This window comes from Passer domesticus, chromosome Z (assembly GCF_036417665.1).
Source record: "Passer domesticus isolate bPasDom1 chromosome Z, bPasDom1.hap1, whole genome shotgun sequence".
Taxonomy (NCBI): Eukaryota; Metazoa; Chordata; class Aves; order Passeriformes; family Passeridae; genus Passer; species Passer domesticus.
Genome location: NC_087512.1, coordinates 62,714,976 through 62,742,552, shown reverse-complemented (window position 1 = coordinate 62,742,552; position 27,577 = coordinate 62,714,976). Strand labels below are relative to the sequence as shown.

Below are 27,577 nucleotides of genomic sequence, written 5' to 3'. Positions count from 1 at the left end.
CAGATTTCACTACAAAGGCAGTGAAAGGAAGGAAGGGAGAGAGGTCAAGTTTTATTCTGTAATGTTATAGGATGTACATGCATGGATGTCACTTGTTCAATCCCTGACATAGAATGTTACAGCATCTGCTGGACGTTTCTAGAACAGTTTGAGCATGATATCCCTTCCTTCAATTCTGCAGACTAACTTGAGGAGTTAAATCTAATCTGGGTAAAGCTGAGAATGAAGTAATTTCCACAAAAAGCAACTGAATGAACTGACATTCTTGAAGTTTTCAAATCCCTTGAAGTTAAACATCAATCTTTTTGTCCTTAATATGCCTTTCTATGACAGAAAGTTAATTTAAAATGCTTTTCAAACCTTGATATGTCCACCAAATGTATCATAACTGAAGAACTGACACTCCTTTTCAAGATAGCAGGCATTTTCTGTCTCCCCCTTTATTAGGATGTTTCTTGTAAGAACTCCAACTTCTGCTCTCATGTCCACTCCATCAATTACTTCTCCTACATGAGGAAACTGAGGGTTTTCTGTCCAACAAGTTTTGAAGCAGGAGGAAAAAAAAAAAAAGAAAAAGAAAAAAAGGCAACACTGATTAAAACCAGAATCAACTTACAGAAATAAGAAAGATATCTGCAGCAACAAAACCTGTGCATTCCTCTTCCTTAACATGCTGGTCTCTCTCAGCTTTTCTTATGGTAGATGTATTTTTCATTTTAATAAGAAATCGATCCTCAAAAAATACCAATATTTTATTTGCAAGTTCATCTTAGAGTTTTGATCCAATAGTTTGCGAACAGAATGGGAAAAAAAACAAAGAAGAGTTTATTAATCCAATGTATCAAACTTTTAGTGAAACACAGATGCAGACTTGCTTTAGAAGAAAAAAATATGCTGGCTGCTTAATCTATTTCAAGAACAAATTAAGAACTGAAAGTGAAGCCAAAACACTGTTTGAAAATGCTGTATTGATATCCTCCTGAAAGAAAAAAGGACTTGATTTCCTAAATTTCCTCTTTATGTATCTTCAGAATAGCTACCTAAGAAAGAGGAAATTGGGGAAGAAAAGATAGTCTGATTTTACACCCATCTTCAAAAACCCAATCACTTTCTCATTGAAAGTAAGAAAATTATCTGGTTCTGTAAACCTTAAAAATGCATTTATTGATATCCTGAATACAGATTATCACTATCTCTCCAAGCCTTTAAAAGAAAGGATATAAGCCTAAACTACCACAACATGAAGCAGAACTAAGAGTGACACCAACACTATATCTGCTTCTGAGGATTTAAAAAGACAAGAGGCATCTGTACATGAGACTGCACTCCTCAGCCCTAAAGGCCTGCCTATTGTTTTTCCCTGTATTTGACTAGAAACTCAAGAAATCAAGTTCAGAAAGAGCAACCAGGGCTCCGACAACACAATACTTGTTTCCTACTAAGAAAGGTGAAACCAGCAAAAAACCTAGCAAAACGATGCAAGAAATAATTTCAAATGATTACACATTCATCAGCATGTCAAGTTTACCATTACAGAGAAAATTCATTTGTTGTGGAACAAATATGTAGGGTGGCATGTGGATTTTTTAAAACAGTATACATTACTTTGACAAAGAAAACTACATTGAAGGTGGCAAAGAACCCCAACTGGGTAAGTTCACCTCCTTTAGTATCTTTTTAATTAAGATTTACTTTTGGGGGAAAAAACCAAAAAGCAGCCAAGATTTCAAGTTTTACACCATATCTTGTGAAAACAGGATTTTTTTTTAACCTTTAAAAGCAGCTGCTTTTTCACAGCACAATTTCCAAGATGAAATAGAGTCTATGTACAAACTGCTCAGCGGTGACAAGAAACTTCTTAAACTTCATATTGCAACTTTTCAGTTAAGTTTGCTCTTTAAAACACTGTGCCCAATAAAACACTCAACATAATGCTTAAGAACAAAGTTCAGGAAATATCACATTCAATTGCACTAGGTTAGCTCTGCAGCTTCACTCAAACTGGCATTTTCTGATGGTGTAATCACATGAATGTGGATATGCTTTCCTCATACTTGAGATTTCTCAATGCAGTAAAACATACATGATACATGGTAACAAACATGTGAGAAGCAAATTTCACAACCAGCAGGACAGCGAGACTGGCAGTCCCTTAAGGCAGAGGTGTACAGGGAAATTTGAAGGTCTTGACAGAAAACTTCTGAGAATGAAGGAGAGCACTTCGAAGAAGAGGAAGTTGCACTGTGCAGAAATTAATGGGACAAAACCAGACTGAGAAGAGCAACCACAAGCTGCTGCAAACTAACATTGCAGAACAATTTGTTAGTTTGTGCTTCAGACTAATGCTGCAGCCCAGAAGGAGCAAGAGGGGAAACTCCAGAGCAGAAGCTGGAGGACACCAAGGGGGAGGGCGGTACCATGGAGCAGGTGTGGAGCAGCAGAAGGAAAACAGAGACTCCAGCATAGCTGGCTAGCCATTCCCGTGGGAGGCTCCTGTGATGTCAAACAGAATGACTCCGATAATAAAAAGGAAATCGTCAACAACATTCATGACCATTTACTTATGCATCATACCCAAAGGAAAAACAGATTGCAACTACTCAGGGATATCCTGTGACAGCAGAATCTTGGAAGGGCCACTTATTTTATAACCATTTTCCCACCAGGGGAGGTGGGAAAAAGGAGACTGAGGGAAAGGAGAAAAAAAGAAAAAAGGTACAGGTTCAAAGACTGCAATTTTCTTTTTTCCTTCCTGTTTTTAGTTCTACCTTTTTAACAACAAAAGAAAAAAAAAATATTTTAACAGTTCAACAGATGAAAATGACACTAAAGGCAAGGGAAACAAGAAATTACCGCAACAGCTATTCAAGCATGTGGAAAGACAGAAAGGAGCCAAGGAAGGAAAACAAGCCTAATCCTACTGGAAAAAAAAAAAAAAGGCATCATCAATTACTGAGCCTGGAAGCAATGAGAAAGAGAAGTTAGCATGGTGAGCTGTGAGGCAGACCTGACATACAGAGTCATTTTATAGGAAGGAAAATTACACATCCGTGTATGTGGCAACAAAGCCATACAGTGATTCAAGAAATGGCTGCTCTTTACTGCTTACACTGCAAGGGCCTGTCCAGCAGCAAACACATATTTCACACAGATTTCACATGGTGACTGCTCTCATACCTTTGACTTTAACCTGATGCTTGGTACACTCCATGCAGGGAAGGAGGGTGAATTCCTCTGTCTGATACATCGAATAGTCTGTGCTCGCAACGACAATCCTGTCTCCAGGCTCCCAAGTACTAACATCATCCAGAAGATTCAGTATTACTCCACCCACTGCTTCCACCTGGAAGCCTGATATTGGGACACCTAATTAAAAAATAAAAGAAAAGGAAACAAATATTATATTCACCTTCATATGAAACAATTCCCAAGAAGATACTAACAAAATAGGTAAGAGATTTTGCAGGCCCCAAAGCCCTCTAAAGTACTGCTTTGCCCTCAGACATGCCAGTGTGAGATGCCTTTAAAGCCTGTTTACTTATTAGATCTCAAACAAAACAAAGGGAAAACACAGAACTAATGGTGACTGGAATAAACTATGATTTTTTCTCCTTCAAAAAACCCTAGTATCATATAGCAGTAATTTGTAGGTCCAGCTGCCTCTGCTTGTTTCAAGTGACATTTTTTTGCCATTTTGAACTGTACAGATGTAATCAAGGACATGGAAAACCAAGTTGAGGACTTTCTTTTTTAAGCACAAGTAATAGAACAGTTTGGCAGACTAAACTGCACAGACACAGAATTTCACTGGCTTAAGATGAATTTGCGTAAGTTCAGCCACTTTGCTAACTCTTGAACCTAACTCTACAGCACCAGTAAGTAAAAAATGTATTTTGGTAGATTTTTTTTTATGTAAGTCTTTACATTTTCATGGGGCGATCAAGAACAGTAAAGGAGTAGTAACAGCTCAACTGCCTAACAAACACATTTTTAACTACCATAAAAAATTTTGAAGAAAACACAATAGCATTTAGTAATTCTAAAAACAGAAAGAGACTATTACCCATAAAAACTCGGATCAAATATATCTTAAATTTTAAAAAATATTAATAAAGGATAAAAGCAAGCAAGTGGCAGGTCTAGCTTTTTATACCACAGACTCAACTTTGTAATTCTGTGCTTGAACAGACTCAACTTTGTATCAGAACAGCTGACTAAAGTTCAGCACTCTAAGACCAACCAAAAATTGTAACAAGAATAAAACATTTCTTTTGGCTTCTGAAGTTTGGGGTTTGTTTTTTTGTTTTTTTGGTTTTTTGTTTTTTTTTTTCTTTTGGACCATAACCAACATCTCAGAAGCTCAGATTTAAAATCTACTTGATCTGCCAAATTACGAAAATAAACTTTAAAAATGTCAAAACTTATAAGACTCTTAATCTAAATAAACTAGAACTTAAGACTAGAAATTGAGCAATATTATGCTGCTCACATACTGTGAGAGTGAGAAATAGGTAGTATTGAAGAACTGCGTCCTCCTATTTCATCCATAGCAAGAAAAAACAACTTACAGCAACACTCAAAAATTTAAATTGCAACCAGAAGTTTTAGAGAAAAAAAGGCATATTAAGTATTTTTTCTTTTCCCCTCAAATGCAGAATTTCACAAAACACTTTCCTACCATCATTCCATTCGCTGTAAGCTCTCACAACAAACTTCTGACCATCCACTGTGAAAAACTCTTTTTGAGCAAGAGCTTTCCCACCAGTGCTGTGGTTTTCATAGTTTCTCACTGATTCATTACAGGAAGAATTTCCACCACCTATGACACCAACTAAAGCCCAGGCTTGCCTGTGAAAATCAAAAGTAAATGTTTAAATATAATGGCCCTTTAAAAATTCTTTACACAACCAGGAAAGGCAAGGAGTATACAAGTCATAAAAAAGCCTTTTGCTTGTTCTTCCAAATTAATTTTAAAATAGAACTTCAAAATGTAGAAGGAAATGGGCAAATGTAACAGCAGAGAAAAAAAGTTTAAAATAACTGGGTGTCCTATACACAAATTGGCAAACAACAGCTCTTACTGGGGAGGGCTGTCATATACATTTTTAGTAAAACCTTCAACAAGATACACATTTTTCCAAAAGCAAATTGCTACAGATGTGTGACAAAAGCTACACAGGATCCTACTCCCAAACAACTTTAGCAAGGCCCAGGAGGAGCAGAAGTCAGTACCAATAGCCCCCTGCCATTTGCCAGCAACACCCCAAAGGAGCAGTCAGGACTCCAGAGGAGCACATGCTCCTCAGGCCAGGAGGGATGGACACACTGAGCACCAGTGGAAACACATCAGACACTGGTGCTCCCCCCTGTGCCAGACAGGCAATAGCTTTTGAATCTTTCAGGATGCCCAGACACAGAAAAGGAAATCCATGCTGTTACACAGCCTTCATACAATATACCATTCATGTGTGAGTGTTTAGAAGTTTAAACCAAACCATGCACCACAGATAGGTGCCACCAAGTTCAAAAAAACAAGTTTATTTTGCTGTCCCTTACTGCTCTGTAATGCCATAACCACGTGTGCAAAGGAAGCAGTAGAGATCATCTACAAAAAAGCCAGACAATTTTGCATCATTAAAGTTGAATCATTCACCCCAAGTGAAAACAGTGTCAGCTAGCTGGACTGCAGTCTGTTGCTAATGATTAATTCAACGGCAGATAGTAAAGCCACCTTCAATACAGTTGCCTTTATTTTAACCTTCTTGATGTTTTTGTTGATTGGGATCAAAAAGCCTGAAAATACTTCAGCATTAACATGTTCAAAGAAATAGTACATACTGGGCCAGCTTTTTAGTAGCAGCAGCAAACAAGCTGAACATTTCACATACTGACATTCAAAATAAAGTTATTTTGATGCATGCTTTCATTCCACATGTTGCAGGAAGAAATGTAGAAGGGGAGAGGGCTGTAATGAGGTATTCACCTCCATGCTGACATCTTTTTCACCACCATTAGAGACTTAAGAAAATGACTCTGCTTTTCCTGAGCAAGCCACCAGGGACAGCTTCTTGCCTATCTGCTACTGCAGAACAAAACAGTTTTACGTGCTTACAGAGCCTTTACTGGCTAAGGAAAGCAGACAAGGATCAGTTCAGCAGAGACACAAAAAAGGCTGCTTCTTCCCAGTTACAAGATGAAGTTCCTCCTTTCAGACAAACTGGTGTGGAAGTTATGGGCAGAGACCAACCCCAGAAACATGCACCTCTCAGGACATGCTGGGCTGGCTGCACCACAGCCTGAGCAACGTGAAGCTTTGCTGCTTTCAGGAAGTGGTATTCTACAATAGAACATCCAGGTCTTGGCACTTTTGGCCAAACTGCTACAGAGGCAAGAGCATTCCATTCCACACCCCTATGCTTACACAGTCAGTGACACAAATGTAATCCTGACAGGAACTGAGGTCAGAACATGCCATCCTGACTGACACGCCAGCCTGCCTCTGCCAAAGCACAGGGAGGAAACTAACTGGAATCCAGACGTCAGGGGATAGCAAGGGATAAGAATAGAACGGAAAAACCAAATGACCAATTTCCTGGAAAACACTGGACAATACCAAAAGGTTATACAACCATCCCAACAGAACAACAGTCTGGATATACTTTTCACTTGTACTGCCAACACAGAATCACTTAGGCTAGAAAATACCTTTAAGATCATCAAGTCTAGCCTTTGACCGATGGCCATCTTGTCAACTAGCCATGGTACCAAGTACCACATTCCTTTAACACCTCCAGGGACGATGACTCCACCATCTCCCTGAACAGTCTGTTCCAATGCTTAATAACCCTTAATTCTTCCTATGTTCATCTGTAAACCTCCTCTGATGTAGCTTGAGGTTACATCCTCTTGCTCTGTCACTGGTTGCCTAGCAGAAAATGCTGATCCCCACCAGGCTTGTAGAGAGCAATAAGGTCCCTCTGAACCTCCTTCAGTTCAGGCTAAACAGCCTCAGCTCCCTCAGCAGCTCCTCATATGACTTACTACACTCTACACGCTTCCTCAGCTCCGTTGCCCTCCTCTGGACACACTCCAGCACTAGTCTTTATTGTAGTAAGGTAGTCTTTATTGTAGTAAGGGGCCCAGAACTGGACACAGGACACAAGGTGTGGCTTCACCACTGCCCAGTACAGCACTACCTTGGTCCCGCTGGCCACATTATTGCTGATACTAGCCAGGACCTTCCTGGCCATGAGGGCACATTGCTTTTTGTTGCCCAGAACAATGTGGACAACTCTCTGTGGCACAAAGCCAAATTCAGAATACACACTGCAAAAATCCATTTGCAATAACTAAATGAAGGGCAATGAGGAGCAGTGTAAGTTTCTTGTTTTAATAACTCCTGTTATACTTCTTCTACTGTCTCACCATCCAAATCCTGACCAACTGAAAAGGACGGTCAAAAGATAAAGAAACACCTTGTAACTACATTTCAATCACAAAATAATTTGACAGGTCAGCTCCTTTGAGAACTCAATGGAGAGGCAATGTACTTTTATTTCAACAGCGCAGGAGTATGAATAAGATGTTTGATACCTGGGATTAATATCCCTTAGAAATAATACTTTGGTTTGGAAGAAACCTTAAGAGATCCTTCAGTTGCACTTGTTGCTCTTCCAAAGTCATACAAATTAAAAGCTTCACCTAGCAACTTTTACCTATGTCTTAGTTTAATTTCTATAAAGAACAGTGAAAGCAAGTAATTTCAAGTAAAAAGGTCTGTCCCACAGACACCAGTCTCTGCACTGTACTGCTAACTGAATACTATTACTGCAACACTGTGTACAACACCAAGAACTCTCCGAAAACTTTATGAACTGTCAAAGTTTAACAAATCCCCCACAGCAGAAATCTGCATGCCATCTTTAATCAGCACAAAAGGGAAAATAAATTACTTACCTGTAACTTAATCCTCTGACAAACCTACTTCCCAGAAGATTTTGAATAGTGACTCTGGTTTCCTCCAAAAGATTTTTAGCAGCTGAATCTCCTACAGCAATAGCAATAATGCGACCAGGATGCCCATTTTTCAGTAAGTTCTGGAGCTTTAAGCTTTCCTCTGCAAATTCATGAGTATCAAACTTCAGCACTTCCAAAACTTCCGCTGTATCCTGATCGATCACTCTAACATTTAGTCCTCGGGAAAAATTCTTTTTAAATGTATAATGACCATAGGCCAGCCCTGAGAAATATACAGTCTTTGACAGAAGAGTCCATGATACCTTCTGGTGCCCGTGCAACTCCAGCGTTCCTTCAGGGCCCACGCCAATAAATTTTTTGCCAAATTCTGGCACATCAGCACCTTCGTTTGACTTCCCATACAAAATAATAGTTGCTTTGGATTTATAGCGGCATTTCTCTGCTCCAACATGAAGCATTCCACCATCCTTTATCAGGATAAATTGAGTTCTCAAGGTAATGTTTTTAGAACCTTCTTTATCATCACCAAAAACAAGTAAACCTAAAGGAAAAAAAAGATATTTCTGTACATTGAAGCAAAATTCAGAGAGACTCAACCACCTTTTTCAGAAAGAACAAGAGAAACATTACAGATTTATTTTCACACCCATGAATTAAGGTGTTATGGTCTTACATATATTTAAGAATGTTTGAGAAAGTAACTGCTACCAATTGTGATTCATCTTTCTAAGCATTTGCTGATTTATTCCTATTCTTTTTCTGCCTGTTTGGTAGGATTACTAATATACAACAGTTACCATTGGAGGACAAACAGATTGAGTACTGCACAGGCTACTAAACAACCTTGCTTTCCTATACTGCACAGAAAACTACATCAATGCTATCCTGAAAAGATACTGGAGTATCATCATACAGAATTCATCTTTTGAACGATATATGCAACCTGGCAGCAGGCTGAGAAGTAAAAAAGCTTGGGAACTGGTCAATAAACTGCTAGATAAAAGTTTCAACATATTTTTGTGCAATCACAGAAGTAAAAAATATGCAGGACACTGAAGCAAGATGTTCATCTTCCTATTTCATACCTCCATCCTGTATAACTATAGAGTGTACTGTAGCATCTGAGTTAAGACGAAACAAATCCCCTTTTTTGATAATAACTCGTTTTTCAGGATCTTTTCCAGGGCTCCAGTTTTTAAGGCGAGGATTCTGATCAGGACAATTCTCTGCAATACAGTGTGAAATCCAACTTTTAAAAAACAAACATCATCACACCAATCATGGTAGCATTAGGATGAACACAAGTAAGAAAGGGTCAGTCACCCACAAAGGACTCCCACATCCCTCTGTGCTTTCAAGACTGCAGTCATTGCAGAAATAGCCAAGAAGACACCTGAAAACCGCTGAAGTCTCAGGGGTAGGAAGGCATTATTTCACTGAATTAAACTACTACTGACCACACATTATTGACCATAGATACTTTTGAACCCCATCTGATTTTTCTCTTATTTGCTAGGTCACCTGTAGTAGATGAGAAGAGATAAAGGGAATGCAGTTAGACAGAGAGCAGTCACTGAGCACTGGAAGCCTTAGGCCAGCTAACTAGGCTAACATGGTTACAAAGCACCTAAATATCCCACCTCCTCAAGGTCTCAACTCTGTCAGAAAGGCTGATCCCTTCTTACTTTTAAGCATTCAAATCATTCTCTCAGTGGAAGTTTGCAGGAAGGACAAGACACCCTGAACATATTTAGTATAAAACATAACTAGCTAGAGCAGCTCCCCAGGACATGAGACATTTGGAATCTAACTTAAACATTTGTATCCCTTAGGAAGTGAGCTTAAATATCAGGCTACGAACCACACAACAGCAAAGACACATGCAGTCCTTGCTGAAAGCTGAGGCACTACACAGGCTATAAACCAAACTACACGGCCAGAGAAGGAGAGGCAACAGCAAGAAGTGACAGGCTTGTATGATTTCAGACAAAGTTACAGCAATGTAGTACTATTTATACCATGCATCTCTTAAACAAATTAAGCATCTGAGTAACAGGGAAGCATAGACACACCATAAAAACTGGAAAGTAGATTTCTTGGATTATCTTATCAAAATTAAAAAAAAATTAAAAATTTAAACATTAAAGATATCTTTTTCCTGTACAAAAGACAATGAAAAAATTGCTAAAATAAACATGTTAGCAAGCCAACTGAGGTTAACAGCCAAAATAGTTTTTTCACACCCTGTCTTCTGAAGAAATACACCCACACTTCTGAAGTGCTACTTCGGAGGCAAAAAGCTATTAGTAATTATCCAGTCTTGCAATAACTAATGAAACCAAAACCTATCCACAAGTTTAATACAAGCCAGCCTTAGTTTTGCTAACATAAATGTTTTTCCTTTGGTATTAACTCTCCACATTTCAAATCCCTCCCAACACAGGAAAGCCACATAAACCAAGATTTGACTACCAGTGGAGAAAAATTAGCAAACTGCAGAAAGGGCAGAAGGCAGACAAACAGTATTATGAAAATAAAAACAAAAAGTCTTTTGGGAAGATCCTATGAAGACAGCTTTTAGAAAATGTAATTCAACACGAGGGAAGGCTGAAAAGTAAGGAGAGCTGCAATCAGCAAGACTGCTGAGCATTCACCAGATAAAGAAAAGTCTACTGCCTGATTCACTCAGAGTCCCTAATCCCTTTTCCCCAGACACCACACACACAAGCATTGTGAAGAAACACTTATTTCCTGGCCGGTAGCAAAGGGCAGTGTGAGGAAACCATGAGTCAGCAACCTGGTGACTTCTACTTAGTGTGATTCATGGAAGAGAAGATCTAGTGAACATGTATTTTCTAGCTGAATCAGAAAGAAGACGTATAAAACAGTAATTAAAAAAAAATATTATTTTAAAATCTATTGTACATTACAATCCAGCAAGAAAGCATTCAGAATCAGAACAGGCACTCCTGTAACGCAAACATGCTTTTGGGGCACAGTGGATCAACTTTTTGGCAAGCAGATCAGATGTTTAGCAAAAGTATTTTGAAATCCTCCCTTACCAATTGTGGTGGGCTGCATGAAAACATCAAATATTTAGAACTTCACCATATGTTATCTCTAAAATTATCAAGTAGATTTTACAGATAACAGTTAGAGCCTTTAAAGTTAAATAAAAACAGAAGCACAGACAGAAACCGTTAGGTAGTGATGACCTTGCCAAATCTAGGCACCCATGTTGAAAATTTTTTAAGTCAAGCCTCTGCTTCAAACATTTCTCTAAAATAGGATCAGCATTCCTTCAGATTTATTAGCTTCTATCAGAGCTGGGGGGAGAACTAAAATTTCTGCAAGTAGTGGAGGAAAAGTACACCATCGGACCCACAACAAAGCATCCTGACCAAAAAACCAGTTCAATGATAGAACCTGTCATGGAGCAAGCATATGAAATTTGACAGGAGAAAAAGACAGGCAGGGAACAGTTCTCAAGATACAACTAAATAGTTACTTTCTACTTGTTTAGACACCATGTCTAGAACTCTTAAGGCCTCTGGGAAAAACTTATCAGTGTTCTATTATGCCCAGCAAAGTCTGTAAGACTTCGGCAGCTAAATTTTCTGAGGATCCTGTTTACCCTGGGAAAGGTCCAGCTGAGAGCTGGAAGACTGAAGAACTTTTCCCTGTCTCCCCAGCTTAACCTTGCATCAGAAGCCTGGAAAAATGGGGAAAGAAATTGCATTTCCATTGCTCTCCTTGATTTCCAGTGTTCAGGACTCCTTAGATGAGTCAGGAATACAGAAGTGTGGAGGAAACAGAAACCAGCTGATAAGCAAAAACAGAAATGCTGATAAGCAGCATCTTCCCTTTGGAGAAAGTACGGTGGAGGTTTAGAATTTACATGCATTTACTACCAAGTAATTCCTTCCACTGCCTTTTAAACAGCCATTAAAAGTTCTGACAAAATGGATTTCCAACTAGTCCTGAAGAAAAGCACACCTATGTGGAACTGGTGCTGATCGCTGCAGCATCACATGTGCTTGGGTCAGAGCTGCTATGCACATGTTTATGCATACTAACATTTCAACCTGCTGGGGAACTTTGGGGGAGTTTCTGCAACAACTATACTGCAAGATTAAAACAGCAGCCAGGCTTTCCTTAGTCCCTGTAGGAATTTCTCTCATGTCAGGGTTTCACAGCATCACAGAATAAACAGGGCTGGAAGGGACCACAGTGGGTCATCTGGTCCAGACTCCCTGTTTAAGCAGGGCCATCCCAGAGCACGTTGCATGGAATTGTGTCCAGACAGTTATAGAGTGTATCCAGTGATACTCCACAGCCTCTCTGGGCAATCCGCTCCAGCACATGGTCACTCACACAGTGAAGTTCTTCCTCATATTAAGGTGGAGCTTCTTATTAACTCTTGTCTTACTGCACAAAAGCACTGAGAAGAGCCTGGCTGCACTTCAAAGTACTTCAGAGTGTTAACTGGTAAGTCACCCTCCAAACTCCTCTGGAATTTGTCTGTAACAAAAGTACTTACTGCATGTGTACCCGTTACCAGCAATATGTACCGTAACAGGGAATGATCCTGCATTTACTAGTCCCTAAGGTTTTGGTATTTTCCTTCATATTAGGAAAGCTCAGCAACTTCACCCAAGGAGGTATCTCAGCAAGCCACCAACAAGAGCACTTCAGTTGGATATGTGCATTTATTTTGTACTGTCACCAGAAAACTTCAGTTGGTTATCTGATTTGTTCAGCCTGTGCTGCATGGACTTTGGAAACAGCATCTTTTTGATTACTATGTCAAAAGCCACTGAGAAGTCTGTTATTAAAGTAGCCAAAAGTTTCAATTAAAAACCCTGTTTTGTTTCTAGAAACCTGACTACTATCTTAAAAACAGCCAAAAATTCCAAAGTCACCAAAACAACCCACACTTCAAACTGTACCACCAATATTTAGCAACTACACCTCATAGCATCTTCCAGGAGTAATTGACTAGAGGGATGTACACTTTGTGATCACATGACCTGTTGATGCCTTAAAATCACGGACACATTTCAGAGATTCTCCAAATACCAAGAGTTCCCAGTTTTCTAAAATTATGTGAAAACAAAAAATCAGGGCTAATAGATAAAAAAAGTTCCCTGCCCAATTTGCATAAAAACAAAACAAACACATACTATTAGCACAGGTTCTCAAAGTTGTTTAAATTATTTCACTTGAACATTTTTTTATTATCTTCCTTAGTTATTGCTGAATTATACAGGATTTAGTTCTGCCTACAATTTGTGAACATATGAGACAGCTTCTGCAGATAAAAATAACTGTGCTTTATAAAACATTCATGTCTTTTTCTCCCCCACCACTAATCTTTATTTACTGCTATGCCTTTCCGTTTCATGTAAGTAAATCAAACCATACATTAAAAAACCAACACTGATTACAAAAAAAAAAAGAGCTGATCTTTGCCCCCAGTCTCTCCCTCCTTCAATCTTAAAATCACAATGAGTGTCCTATTATCTTTCAACAATAATCCTGACGCTGAATTATTGAATTATGTTCACAGCATAACTTCTAGGGTGATATTCTTAATGAACTTACCATCTGGAGCATATTTTGAAGCTATTCCCAAAAAAATCCCCAGTGCAACAAAAAGTGAAAGGCTAGAAATGGCAGAACAAATAAGAGTATTTTTATGTCTGTTGGCTTCTGCCTGTCGGCGGTGCTGCTCCACTGGTAAGGATGGGAGTCTTGTCTGGGCTTCCTGTCTTGCCGAGGTAAATTCTGCTGCAGCATGGCTCTGCGAAGGCGGCGGGGGACGGAGAGGCGCAATTCTCCCCGGGACATACCCCGAAGACCTGTGACTGCTCCCGTTCTGAGGACGGAGAAATGCAGGGGAGCTCCCCCTGGAATCAGTGCCTTGCATGTTATAAAGTCACTGGAACACACACACACACAGAGACAGATAAAAAATAAGAGACAGGCTTTCAGAATACAGATCAAAATGCACAAAACAAAACAAAACAAAAAAAACCAACAAAAGGCAATTTTAAGCCACATCGGTCAAGAACAGCCACTGAAGCTGTGACTATTTACAAAGTATCTGTTACTCAGTTGCTACTGGTCACTTGCCATGGTATTAAGTGCATGGAACAACGTATGTATCTTCAACACAATTAAACTCAAAAGCGTGTGGTGTGGCAGCCCAGTACAACACAGACCATTTCTTCATAGTTCCAGTGGTTATTTTTCACTGAGTATTTTTACAGTTAACTTGTATTATGAGATTAAGAAATCAGATGAACAATGAGAAAGCTAGCAACCCCTGCTTCCCCACAGTTATGCAAAGAATGTCTAAATGTATTTTTTCCGTACACAGAGGCTGAACAAACTCCTCACTTTCCCTTCGGAAAAGAAGCTGAAAAAGACAAGCCTGACTTCTACACTGGAAGCCCTAAAAGCTGTTTAAATTAAAATACCAAATACTTTTTTATTTCTAGTCACGCTGATGCAACTTACTCAACACTTTTAATAAGCTGAGGTGCACAGAGCCAGAAAATTCTTGATTTACTCACAGCAAGATTCAATTGCTAGTAAAAGTACATCAGGAACGGTTCTATAAGAAAGTCACCTACATCTTATTCAGCAAACCTCGTGATTTTTTTCTGCTGAGATGCCTGGGTTTGGACACAAAGCCTGGAAGCAACATGCCTGCTCCAGATCTCTGTACCTATTGCCCAGAAGTGAGTGCTTTTATTTCAGTTACTAGTATTGTTTCCATCCTTCTTCTGAAACACACCAAGAGGAAAGCATACCAGTGCCATCACTGCCTGGCCCATCCTCTGCAGCAGATGTAACTCACCACACTTGCCTAGTTTAAGAGACAAACCTACATCTGACTGTTTTCTCTGGTTTTCCAGTCAACAGTGTTGCACAGAGTATTCACAAAGCTGGCATAATTTTTTTTAACCTGATTACGATTAACACCTCTTACAGATGAAATTTTTTGAGAAGGATGCTCAAGTCTCAGTTAACTGAAACCTAACTTTTGAAACTAAATCCTGAAGGGGATTTAGGCATAAGACATGTGCATTAAACAGCAAAGTGTAGAAAAAATAAAAACTACTGATCATGGAAGAGTATAAAGATCCTCTTTCTGTTCCATTAACAAAGGGAAGTCTGAGCCATATTCTGAAGTGTCAGGCACGCTGATGAAGGAGAAATGTGACAACTGTAATCTTATTCTGAGAAGTAGCAAAGGAGCCTTTTGTCCCACAATCTGCAAAATCTGATAGTTTACTGTTTCCAGGAAAAAGAGCTGTTACTATAGAACAGGCTGGATTACCCTTTCATGGGAGACAATGCACCTCCAGATATATGCACAAAGACAATGAAGGCACTGAAACATGAACTGGAGTGGCTATCCCAGAGTGCAAAAATTATTCCAAGTCCTCCAAAAGTGCTTCTTGCACCTGTTCATTATAACAAATTAATTTTCAGCATTCTCCTTTCTGTTCTTTGACAAACCCAATCCTCTGCTCTCAAACTTAACTGTCCAACCAGTTACGTGCACTATGGAACAGTTGGCTTCAACTTCATGTGCTTTTACTCAGCTTATCACCTCTCAGAAATGAAAGTAATTTCTGTGTTTTAGATGTGGTATTAAAAGCTGGGATGAGATGGAGCTTTTCAACTAGTTCAAAGACAGTATTTATGTCTAGCTAAACAAATGCTGGACAAGCTTCTTAATTAAACATTTTAAGTAATCTGATCCAGCATTGAGATTTTCTTTTTTTATAGTTTGAAACCCCAACTCCTTAAACTTGGCTAATATTTCAGTTAGGACTGAAAATTCTTCTGTGACACCGACAAAATTACTTCAGTGTTCGATACAGTGTAATATCAACTGTTAAAAAGTTTTTAAACTACTCAGCTACAGCAACTGAATCCAGATTAGCCATGCAAGACTTGAAATAGCTTTACAAAATAATTTCCCCACAATTCTTCCCATCAAGGCCTCCTAAAGTACTGCCAGACCTCTAAAGAAAAAAAAACAAAGAACATTAATTACAGCAGTTATTGGAAACACTTTGTGTCATATTTCAAACATATTTTGTGTTGTACAAAGCATTCTGCTTTGTTTGCAAAACCCTCATTTTGGCAACTGTAAAACCTTTTCAACTGTCCCACTCAAGTGAAAACACAGGCTACCCCAAGGCTGGGTGGGAAAGAGATGGTAGAATTGCTGTCTTAACCATTACAAAATAAAAATAATTACACTAAGCCAATAAGGAGATACTCAGTACATTCTAAAGACTTACCACACAGTTTTCCATTACAACAGGTGTAACCATTGCAATACTTCCTTCCCTCTTCATGCGTTATTTGAAATTCTCTAGCTGAAAAAGGATGTCTTCTATCCTGTAGAGCAGCTACTAGCTTTTTTGAAAGATAGACTGATAATCTGATTCAAATTATTGGCTTGTTTATTTCCATTCTGTGGAAGCCCTCAAAGAGCACCACATAAAAGTATGTATAGTACTTGTCTATATGGCCAGTTATGCACTAGAGAATGCAATTATTTGGCTGCACAAATACAGCTTGTGTGCCACAAATACAGCACAAATTTTACTCTGCAACTGCATTTACAGAGTGAAATGCAGGACAAAATACCCAAACTGCTGAACTATTTAAATACCACATTGAAAATTCCTATGTACCTGAATTTTCCCACATTTTCTTTGATCTGTGCCACGGTCCCCTAAAGGAACTCATGATCTGAGCATCTCATCCTGATGGTCAGTCCCAGACATGAACATCTACCACTTCTGTATTGTGGTACACACAATGGTGTAGTATTTTACTTTGCAGCTTGCTTCAGTGTGCTTCCAATAACAGTCAAGTTCTCACACCATATACAACCAATTACCTAACATTTGTACAGAGCTCTATCTGTACAAATGTGTTACTTGTCATGTCAATTACAAATGCTGCTTTCTCACTACTCACAAACCTCTTGCACATCAGCTTTCAACACAGTATTATGCAAGATTTTAAATCCACTATTCAACACAGCTTTTAGTAAGAGCCACACTTAAACATGTGCTTCAAGCCCATCAGTAAGAGGGAAGCTTCCAATGCACAGACTCAGCTGGAGAATCTCAGATGCTTCAGCCTACGGTGTATCTGGAGTACCTCAGATATTTCACTGCCACCCATCTGCCGGATGACTGCACTATTTACATATCGCGCTTTTGCAAGAGTGATGCAACTCCACACAATCCAGGTTTCTGCTCATGCACCCCTTCCTACAGCATGAACAAGCAAACAAGTACTTCTCATACTGCTCACATCAGCCAAGCTAGATTAAACCACCTTAAATTAAAAAAAAAAAAAAATTAAAGGTTTATTTTTTACAGCTTCCAAGTGAAAACAGTGAATACTTGCAAGCCTGGATATGCCTACAGAGCAAGTGAGCAAACAAATGTGGCAGCAAACCCCAGCATGCAGACAGCAGTGAGCCGATGAACAGGCTGCAACATCTCCCGTCTTGTCAAGTATTCCTTCACCACTTTTAACTTGTGCCACTACCACACTCTCATACAAGCCCACATTGTTCCACACAGTCAGAAACTGGAAACATATGCACTGTACAACCAGGGCATAACATATGAACCTCCTGAGACATGACTGTGTGCTAAGAAGCAAGTAGCATGCTTATCCATTACTCATTTTGGGGCTGGTTTCCTGGAAAGAAATTGGCTTATTTTACCAGATAATTCAAAATGTCATATGACACCACCCAAAAAGTGAGAAAAAACCCAAGATATTTTACACTTCTGAGTTGTCAAATGCTAAGTGTAATAAAACATGTCAACCATGCTAATAAACTCCCACACTTGCACCATCTGAAAGTGTGGTATAGAACATTTGCTTACTTCATAATTCATGCATCCCTTTAAGCACATTTTAAGGATCACAGGTTTAAAAAATAAACTAAAAGAAACCAGGAAAAATGACACACTCCTGTTGATCTGGGCCATCAAACTACACCAGCTCTAGTGCTGACCTATTACCACACTGTCTAGTCTTAAGAGTATATATAATTACCGCTAAGGAAAAGACAAGCAAAGGGTGGAAGAAAACAACACATACACAAAAGATATTTCCCCATGCAACACAGTAGTAAATTTGCAGACAACATTAAGCTGAGAGCATATGTCGATCTGTTGGAAGGTAGGATGCCTCTGCAGAGAGACCTGGAATGGTTGGATGGGTGGGCAGAGTCCAATATGATGAAGTTTAGTAAGTCCAAGTGACAACTCCTACATTTTGGCCACAACAATCCCTGCAATGCTACAGGCTGGGGACGGTGTGGCTGGACAGAGCCCAGGTGGCTGGGGGTGCTGGTCAACAGCCGGCTGAACATGAGCCAGCAGGTGCCCTGATGGCCAAGGGCATCCTGGCCTGTATCAGGAGTAGTGTGGCCAGCATGAGCAGGGAGGTCATCCTTCCCCTGTACTTGGCACTGCAGAGGCTGCACCTTGAGTGCTGTGTCCAGTTCTGGGCCCCTCAGTTTGGGAAGGACATCGAGACACTTGAGCACATCCAGGGGAGGTCAATGAGGCTGGTGAGGGGTTTGGAACACAAGCCCTGTGAAGAATGACTGAGGGAGCTAGGGGTGTTCAGCTGGAGAAAAGGAGACTCACCCTCTATTTAAAGGACATCTCTACCTACTGCAAAGGAGACTCACTCTTACCACACCTTCCTGAAAAGTGGTTGTAGTCAGGTGGGGGTCAATCTCTTTCTCCAGGCAGCAATGGACAGAACAAGAGGACACAGTCTCAAGTTGCACCAAATGAAATACAGGTTGGCTATTAGGAAAAAGTTTTTTATAGAAAGAGTGATAAAATACTGGAATGGTCTGCCCAGGGAGGTAGTGGAGTCACCATCCCTGGATGTGTTTAAAAAAACACTGGATGTGGCAACTGGCACCATAGTTCAGTATAGGTGTTAGGGCATAGGCTGGACTCGATCTTGAAGGTCACTTCCAACCTAGTGATTCTGTACAACAAAAGTTATTACTGCTTTCCTGGTAGAGCCATCTGTCTGGTATAAAACCAAAGGGCAGTGAGAAACCCATGAAAAGGGAAAGGGACAAGAACTCAGTATTAAAAAGCTCCTAAGCAGAAACAATTACTAAACAAAATGTGATGTCAGGCAAGCTCCTAAAGCATGACCTGCACACCTCTGTTGACCTTCAAGGTGGTCAACTACAACAGAAATACAAATTTCAATGTTTCAAACATCTTAGAAGTCCCCAGTTCAACAAATCTCAACCTCAGTAGCACAAACAGTTCCAGAGAGGGTGCCCATATGCTTTCTTTCCTGGTTTCATATTTTCTCCTCCTGCCTCATTTTGAAATTACATCTATTCACTAAGACAACAGACAGCATATTGGAAGGAACCTACTTTTCCACCCATTTACAAAAACTGGAAAGAATACGTGCACAGTAAAATGTATTGCTACAGTTAAGTAACTGATGGAAATCACAATATTTAGAAGAGCCTGAAAAATCTCAACTGAGTTACAAAAAAAACCCTTTAGAAACTCTACTGACATCTAGACACATGTGCTGTTTTCTGCACGCCTCCACCAAGTTTTCTCCAATCCTCTGCATTTTCAGAAGAAAAATCAGCAAGAAACAAAGAGATAAGAATGGTAAAAGTTACAAAACTTGGAAGATAAGCTCTACTGCACTAGATTTTCTGCATTTCCTGCGTAGCAATTAATAATCTTTAGTGAATTTCTCGGCATGTAGAAAACATGTAAAATTGCAAGGTCCATATTTCTTAAACCAAATCTTTCAAAATACAGAATCACAGAACCACTTCAGTACCACACATCAAGAAACAGAAGTGAAAGCATGCATTATATTTACAGTAGAGAAGGCTTATAAATAGAAAAAAACCTTCATCAGCTGAAATGAAATCTTTAAGAACACAAGCCTCTCTCCAGAATAAATTTCAAAGTTATATACAGGTAGGGAAAGTTGGACTACATATGTTTAGGTGATATGCAAAACAATTAAGCTATTATCTATGGATTAGAAAGGATGATGAGGTGAGGGGGAGATGATGGTGAAAAGATTGCACTCCAAGGGAAAGAGGTAAATGGATACTCTGGAATAGAACTTGGCTGTGGGAGTAAGTACAAAATTATGATCAAGTAAAACCACTCTCATGTCCACCACTGACAGCATACAGGAGAACCATGAATTTCATTTCTATCCTCTTGTGCAGGTGTTTGGCAGATCACCATTAAGGACGAGACAAAGACCAGAGGGTATTTGTACAGTAAAAATGGTTCCCTGCTCAAATGACAGGTGGACTTTTGTCCTTCAGATACAGTTTGTGTGAACAAGTTGCAGCACTCACCTGGTTTCACTTACAGAGCATTTAATGCAGCAGATGAAGTATCTGATGTTGCAGAAAGTTTAAATACAAAACTTAGGGATTTTTGTAGTGCTGAAGATATGCATCTTACTGCAGAAACTGCAGGAACATGTTTTTTTTCCCAGTTCCTAGACACCAAACTTCTAGGTAAGCTTTCAAGAATTCTAAATTGAATAGCAGATACTTCAATTTTCAGTCAGCTCAAGCAGAACTGTAGTAGCTTCAGATTTTGCCCATTGAAACAAAGAAACATAAGCCAGCAGCCATAACAAACTGTAGTCAGTGTATCTAAAATGGTATCTGACATTTCCAGTGAATTATACTTTCCTGCCCTTTGTTTCTTTTTGACACAGTTTATCATTGTAAATTATAAACTGGTGGAAGTTTATTCTGTTTTCCATTCACTGTTTAAAAAACAGCATATTCTGCTGGAGGAAACTATGCAGAAACAGTGAATTATCTACAACTTAAATACAGCACATCCAAGGGCACACTAGGAAATATGGCATGTGCTGAAATAGGCAAAATGAATGGAATAATTTTTATTGCTACACTTTCAAAAACAAAACGTTTAATAATTTGTGTAAAAGATCAAGAGTGGAAACTTGCATTTTAGTCACCCATCTGTCATTAGCTTGCTGCATGAGTCACAGATTATTTGGGCCCCAAGCCTGTAACACGAGAAAAAAAAGTGGTCACTAACCTGACAGGGACATTGTGAGGGTTAGTTTAGAGAACGCTTTGGCCTCAGCTCAGTAATGCATCAGAGTACAAGCATACTTTTAAGTAAATAAATAGCTACACTTAAGTCAACAACATTCACATGAAAATGATGCATTTGCCACATTCACCTTAGGGAACCTGAATAAGATGGTAGGGAAAAATCCAAATAAAAATCAGGGAAAAGCATTTAAACTACTTCTCATACAGACAATAAGAAGTTGTATACAGATATCTGCAATCTCTAGAAAAACACAAATCCCAACCTAACAGCTATAGCCTAGGACTTCAAAGCAGAAAATTTTTATGTAATGGTAAAACACTTCAGAGAGATAAAGTTGAGTTCTGGTACTAGTTTGAATCACTGGGCCTACAATCCTACTCCTAAGAGAAGGACAGTAAGATTGGATATTTATTATTAAAATTAGAAAAGCTGTTATAAATAGATTATAAGCATACATGAAAGCGCAGACTATAACATGCAGTGGGGAGAAGAATTAGATCCAATATTTAGCTTCGGTAAACTGACATATGCAAAACACTCTTGAGTGTACTCATATAAGCACTTAATCAAAGGGTTGTCATGTTTAAGTTATACTTAAAACAAGAATCAGCACAGTAACACACTCTCTTCCACATCAGCATGCAGATTTCTTCCTTTGGCAAAGCTGTAAAGTTCTTAGAATTTTTTCTTCAGTGCTAGTCAAGCTTCAGTAAATGATATGTCACCCCTCATTCTGCCTATTTGAAGGACTGCCTCAGCAAATTTTAACTGTGCATCAACTACAAAAAAAATACTACCTAAAAAACTGAATTGTTGCAGCTGCACACCCACATTCTTTTGTCTTGCCTTTTTAAGAACCAAGTCTTCATTAAAAAATAATCAAGAGCTGCAAATCACATCCAGTGAGAACTCTGAATCTGCAAAGGACTGGTGATGGATGACTGAGAGGCTGTATGTCACAGGTCCATAGAATCAGAAATAGCTGGTAGAATGCAACGATTCAAGCCTCTTCCAAGGAGGAAAAAAAATTGACACAGAAGTCTCTGAACCCATTTCAGTATTATATGCTTTGGACATCAAGAATTTACACAACTTCAGGGAGCAACAAGGCGCTGAAGAGAATTCAGTTGAGGTTTATTGGATAAATAACACTGCCTCGACTTTAGGAAGTCCTTGAAACACATGCTGGAAGCAGTAGCAACACAATGCTGTAGCTTCACCAGCTGACTATTTCTCACCACTGTCAGACCCTGGGTAATCAGACCCTGGGTAATTGCCTGGATGGACACTCGGCCTGATGTGATGTGGCCACTCTTCTACCACGCTTTAAGACCTCATTTACCTGTCTTTCACCTTCACTTTTCCAAAATCACCTCTCCTCCTCTAAGGACCAAATCCCCCTCAGCTCAGTCACTGCAATTGCCTGCTGAGATCAGCAACACAAAATACACCTTTACCTGATTGCTTACATTAACATGCCACACTGATACGCAGTAGCTGAAACACAGTAGTTTTCATTTTGCTGTAGGAATTGCGGCAATGTAGCAGAAGGGCACAGCAATACCAGCTAACACAAGAGGGTACAAGGTCTTGTGAAAAGAGTTTCTACTGATGAACTAAGAAGAGTAACTTGGCTGTATATCTAAATGCCAAGATAACCCATGGCTCTAAAGTATCTCAGAAATCACAGAACTACATGAGTTGAGAACCCGGTGAAAAAGGAACAGTGACTTAGCTTACACAACATGATACCTTTGTAGAATTTTGTAAAAGAAAAAAAAAAAAATTCTATAATTTTCCTTTGAAAAAAAAACACAAACAGCATATTTAGGATATCTCAAAACAGCAAAATCTCAATCTTCAAACTGCAAAACAAAGCCCTGTAATCCACCATTAGGTATGCATTAGCCACTTGCTGAGCTGGTGGCTGCACTCATATTTTGGCTTCCCTACAGTGAATTCCATTCTAGGAAAGTCCAAGAACTCTGCACCCCACTGCCAAGTACTGCAACATCCTGCCAGGTATAGCTAGTCATCTTGCATGACTGCACTACTCCTTTTTATATGTTCTTCTTAATCCCATGTGCCAAAAATATAAAAGAGCTACTAGCACATCCCTTCTTTTAACCTACTTCACAACAAAGCAATAAAATCAGTTTCAAGTTCTAAAGTATGAACTTGACTCTTTAATGTCTTCAGTATTTTCTTTCCATATTGGCAAATATATAACTTTTCTCCCTCACGTCTTTGCTCAACTTTTCTACTCCTTTTCCACTTTCTCAGCATTACTATTCCACAAAAATATTTCTGTGGATTTCTACATCCACATCTACAAATAATTCATTCCCATTTGCCAAAAATACCTCAATTAAATCAATAGTGAAATTCCTTTTGGTAAAAATAAGCTGAGAATCTATCAAGTCTAATCACAATTGAACTCCAAAGAAGAAAACTGCAAATTACAACACAGACTTTAATCATGTTTTGATGCATACTGAGGTGATTCTATGGAACAGCCTTACTAATGCAAAGCATGAACCTTACTGATATACTTCAGATTATATTCTTATGATTTAATTTTTTAATATACAGAAGGCAGGATTTACTATATGACAATTTTCTCACTGATTTCTGTCTGAAGTTTTTAAATCACTGGTGCATGCACACAGAAGGTAAAGAACAGTTCATCACAAGCACTGTGGGACTCGTGCCTTGAAGTCACACACGATGTGGCCCATCACCCAAGGAGTTCCTTCAGCTGCAGGGCAGAGGTAGCAGAGGTGTGCCCTCACAGCTGTGGAGGCTGCAGCACCAGCCTCCAGCAGACAATGGGTTCCCTCTCCTCCCTGGTTCCCCCCAGCTCCAGTACAAGGCAGAATCAAGAGCCTTCCCACATGTACAGAAGCAAACAGCTCTGTCCTATTCAACAGGTAAGATAAACAAAACTGAGTCACTGCTCATTTTCTGCAGTCAAGACTTCCACAGCTAGAAGCTGGACTTATCTCAAAACATACAAAAACAGTATGCAAAAATTGTTTAGTAAATCTTCTGAAACACACTGGACATACAATAAAGAAAGTTAATGACTGTCCTTTGTATTTAAAGCACATTTAAAGTTATCCATCATTAAATAACACTTCTAATCCCAACTGCCCAAGGCATGCAGACATTTCTTCACAGCTTTGGTGGTAAGAATATTGTTTTGAAGTATTTAAGTAAGACTGAAAAGCAGCTATCCCACTGTCCCTTGTCAGTACTTAAAGAAACAAACCTCCTAACTTCCACTGAAGTACAAGCTACTCAAATATGCATCAATTCAAATTTAAAAAAAAAAAAGAAAGAAAGAAAGAAAAGCTGCAAAATAACTAAAGTAGTCCAACAGCTTGTGCTCCACCTAATTTTATACTCATGCCTTAAAGTAAAAACAACGGTTTTTTGGTCCCCTGGTTTATAAACTTGGAAGAAAAGTGAACTCTACCTCCAGTCACAGGACCTGTAACAGCTAGGAAACCTTCAGAGGATTTCATAGGCGCTCCTGAAAGCAGTGGTCTTCACACACACGGGCCACCATCTTCCACTAGTCAGTGTCTCTAACAACTAGCAACAAGTCAGGCAAACTGGCTAAAAGCTTCCAGCCAACTTTCCCCATAAAATACTGTGTGGACAATGTGTTAATATTTGTAATTAAAAAAACCTGCAGTGTGCCACTGGAAAACACGTATCCCCATCTCAAAACAGGACACACCACAACTCCAGCTGAGACCATACGCTGAACTCCAAAAGATAACTCTCATTTTAGCATGGACCTCACAAGACCCCTTGTCTTTGTCCTTCTCTCCTCCACACTCCCTTTCTTCCTCAATCCCTTTGGATGTGGGGGCATTTCTCATGCTTTACACATAACTTATTTCAGAGAAATTTCAGAGGCCTTCTTGCCTAGCTCAAGCCCCCAGCATAGTCTGCTGGATGCCATAGCAGTAGAGAGAGTTCACGAGGAGCAGGCCCAACAAACTTGATCTGGCAGACGACTTCACATTTGTGCAGGCAGTGTGCAAGACCCATGCAGACAAAGCACCTCAAAGAGCTGGTGACTCCTAAGAACAAAGATGAACCTCCCTTCTCTTTACTGCTATCCATGGGCCATTTCACATCAGTAGCTAAGCAGCTGGAAATCTTTTTCTGTGATCCATGAAAACAGACTAATGCCATAAAAAAAATACCAAGTACTACTTTATCCTCCTTATTACATTGTCTTTGTCGAGCCACAGCTGCTATTCTGCTTTTAGAACTACTCAGAAATATAAAATCTCTTCCTTTTCAAGGAAACCGTGTCATTAAATACACACTAAAATACCAACAAGGGTATTATCTTCAGTACACAGCCCTCATCTAGCCGTGATACAGCACAAATGCAGTGCATTAATCGCTGCACAGCCTCCTTTCTTAGAGGGGCTGCGATGATGTACGACTCTCACTGTTTCTTCCGTGCCTCTGGGCAAGTGAAGCAGCTGTTGGTTATCAGTCATAAGGACGGCATTCCACGACAGCCCAAGCACTCGGCGATGCCTATGACAAATCCCAGTGCAGTCATGCCGCGATGCGGTCGCTCTCCACCGCGATCCCGGCAGCATCCGACCGGGCGCGCCAACAAAGCCGCGGCCCCGGGAGCGCGGCCCCGCCGCGGCACCTGCCGCGGCCCCGCGGAGCGGCGCGGGCCCACACCTGCCGGGCACGCGCGGCCCCCGGGCGGCTCCTCAGGGCGGCCGCGCCCGCCGCCGGCCCTCCCGCCCCGCCGCCGGCTGCTACCGCTGCCGCCCCCGCTCCCTCCTTCCCTCCCCTCCCGCCGGCCCCGGGAACAAAAGAGGCCAGTGCGGCGGAGCCCGGCCGGCCGGGCGCGGCGGCTCGGCCCGCGCCCCAGCCGGCCCGGCACGGCACGGCCCGGCCCCGCGCTGGCCCCGGCCGGCCCGGCCGCGCTCTCACCTGGGCCCGGCGCGGCGGCGCGCTCGGGGCGGCGGCGGCGCGCTCAGGGCGGCGGCATAGCGCTCCCCGCCCCGGACACGGCGGGAGGCCGCCGGCTGCTCGCCAACTCCGCCGCTCCCCGCCTCGGCTGCCGCCCTTACGCAACTGGCAGCGGCCGCAAGCCCCGCGGGGCGACCCAGATCGCGGGCCCCGAGCGGAGGCGGCTGAGCCCCGCCGCCGCTGCCCCGCCTCCCGCGCTCCCGCCGCCCCCGCGCCGGGGGAGGAGCGGGGCCGCCCGCCCGCCCCTCGCCCGGCCCGGCCGCACCTCCGCTCTGCGCTCCCCGGGCGCCGCGCTGCCCGGCCCCGGCCTGCCGCTTCCTGCCCCGCGGGGCTGCGTCCCTCCGGCTCTCCCGCTGCTGACCCGGGCCCGCTCCTGCAGCACCCGACTCTTGGGGCCAAGAGGAGGCAGGGGGGTACTTTGCATCCGTGCCCTGACCTACGGCTCTCCTCTGGGCGGAATGGAAAAGAGCTGGTTTGCAGCTCAGATACCGGACGCACCGTTAGATTCCGATGTCCTTATTAAAGTTATTGTAACAACAGCAATAGTACTACCACTAATAATAACGATAATAATACTTATAATAGTAATGATAATAATTCCACAGTTATAAAGGCGCAGGTGCTGCCTGGGCGGTGTACAGTGTGCGCCAGGTGCGAGAGCCAGGCGGCAGCGAGGGAAGAGACAGCGGGGAGGGATGGAGGGACACCCGGAGCATGAGAGGCGGCAGCGGCAGAGAGCAGAGACAGACTCGCGGCGGCTGTGGGCACGTGCAGGCTGAACAGAGTTACTTACGGCCGTTGTAGTCCGGGCAGTCTCACCAGGGGAAAGAGCCGACTGGAGAACCTGATTCCGCTTTCTGATTTGCTTTTGTGTGTGTTTTAATTTAGTTTTGGGTTCTAATGTTTTTTTAAGTAAAATCAAACTAAAGCCCAAAATGTTCTGAATTTCAGGGAATCCCTGCGTGAAGCTGTTACACAGCAAAGAGCATCAATTGGTATAGACATTCCAGAGGGACTATGAAGCCTCAGGGCACCTCAGGCTGTCAGCTTTGATGCAAATCTGACAACGCGCTTCTCTTAAGTTGGGACCTCCCACCATTTCCGCGCAGCAAGGTTGGGCTACACTCATTACAAATGACCCAGTAAAAGAAAAAAAAAAAAAAAAAAAAAAAAAAGCGTGCCCTGATCGGATTCAAGATACTTCAATGAAATGCTTTAGGAAACAGGAAATACAGGCATTTCCCAACATAGTTATTTCCTTGGGAATATTCCAAACAGATGAAGTCAAAGTGATAACTCACTTGTATGTCTATGAATACTGCCCTACTAACTTTGCCTCTAGCGATTTCCTCTTTGTTTAAAGCATAGTAACCACAGCCTGTGTGTTGTGCTTATAG

At 41.0% G+C, this 27,577-nt stretch overlaps 1 protein-coding gene and 1 long non-coding RNA gene across 3 annotated transcripts in view; one reads left to right on the top strand and one right to left on the bottom strand.

Moving 5' to 3' along the window:
- Positions 1 to 27,225, bottom strand: part of CEMIP2 (cell migration inducing hyaluronidase 2) — a 50,168-nt gene extending 22,943 nt beyond the window's left edge. Inside the window, exons 1-7 of one of the 2 annotated variants that reach the window (XM_064402711.1) lie at positions 26,974 to 27,225; positions 13,582 to 13,918; positions 9,063 to 9,203; positions 7,957 to 8,518; positions 4,679 to 4,848; positions 3,178 to 3,366; positions 361 to 530 (exon numbers count right to left, since the gene is read on the bottom strand). In XM_064402711.1, coding sequence (XP_064258781.1) covers positions 361 to 530; positions 3,178 to 3,366; positions 4,679 to 4,848; positions 7,957 to 8,518; positions 9,063 to 9,203; positions 13,582 to 13,906 — 1,557 coding nt within the window. In that variant the 5' untranslated portion in view covers positions 13,907 to 13,918; positions 26,974 to 27,225. Of the gene's footprint in view, positions 1 to 360; positions 531 to 3,177; positions 3,367 to 4,678; positions 4,849 to 7,956; positions 8,519 to 9,062; positions 9,204 to 13,581; positions 13,919 to 26,141; positions 26,370 to 26,973 lie in introns of those variants that run through there. The other variant, XM_064402710.1, reaches the window with a different exon arrangement.
- On the top strand, positions 26,527 to 27,355 carry LOC135289256 (uncharacterized). The gene is made up of 2 exons (XR_010352041.1): positions 26,527 to 27,050; positions 27,132 to 27,355. It is a non-coding gene; the product is annotated as an uncharacterized LOC135289256 (long non-coding RNA).
- Positions 27,356 to 27,577: the final 222 nt, after the last annotated feature.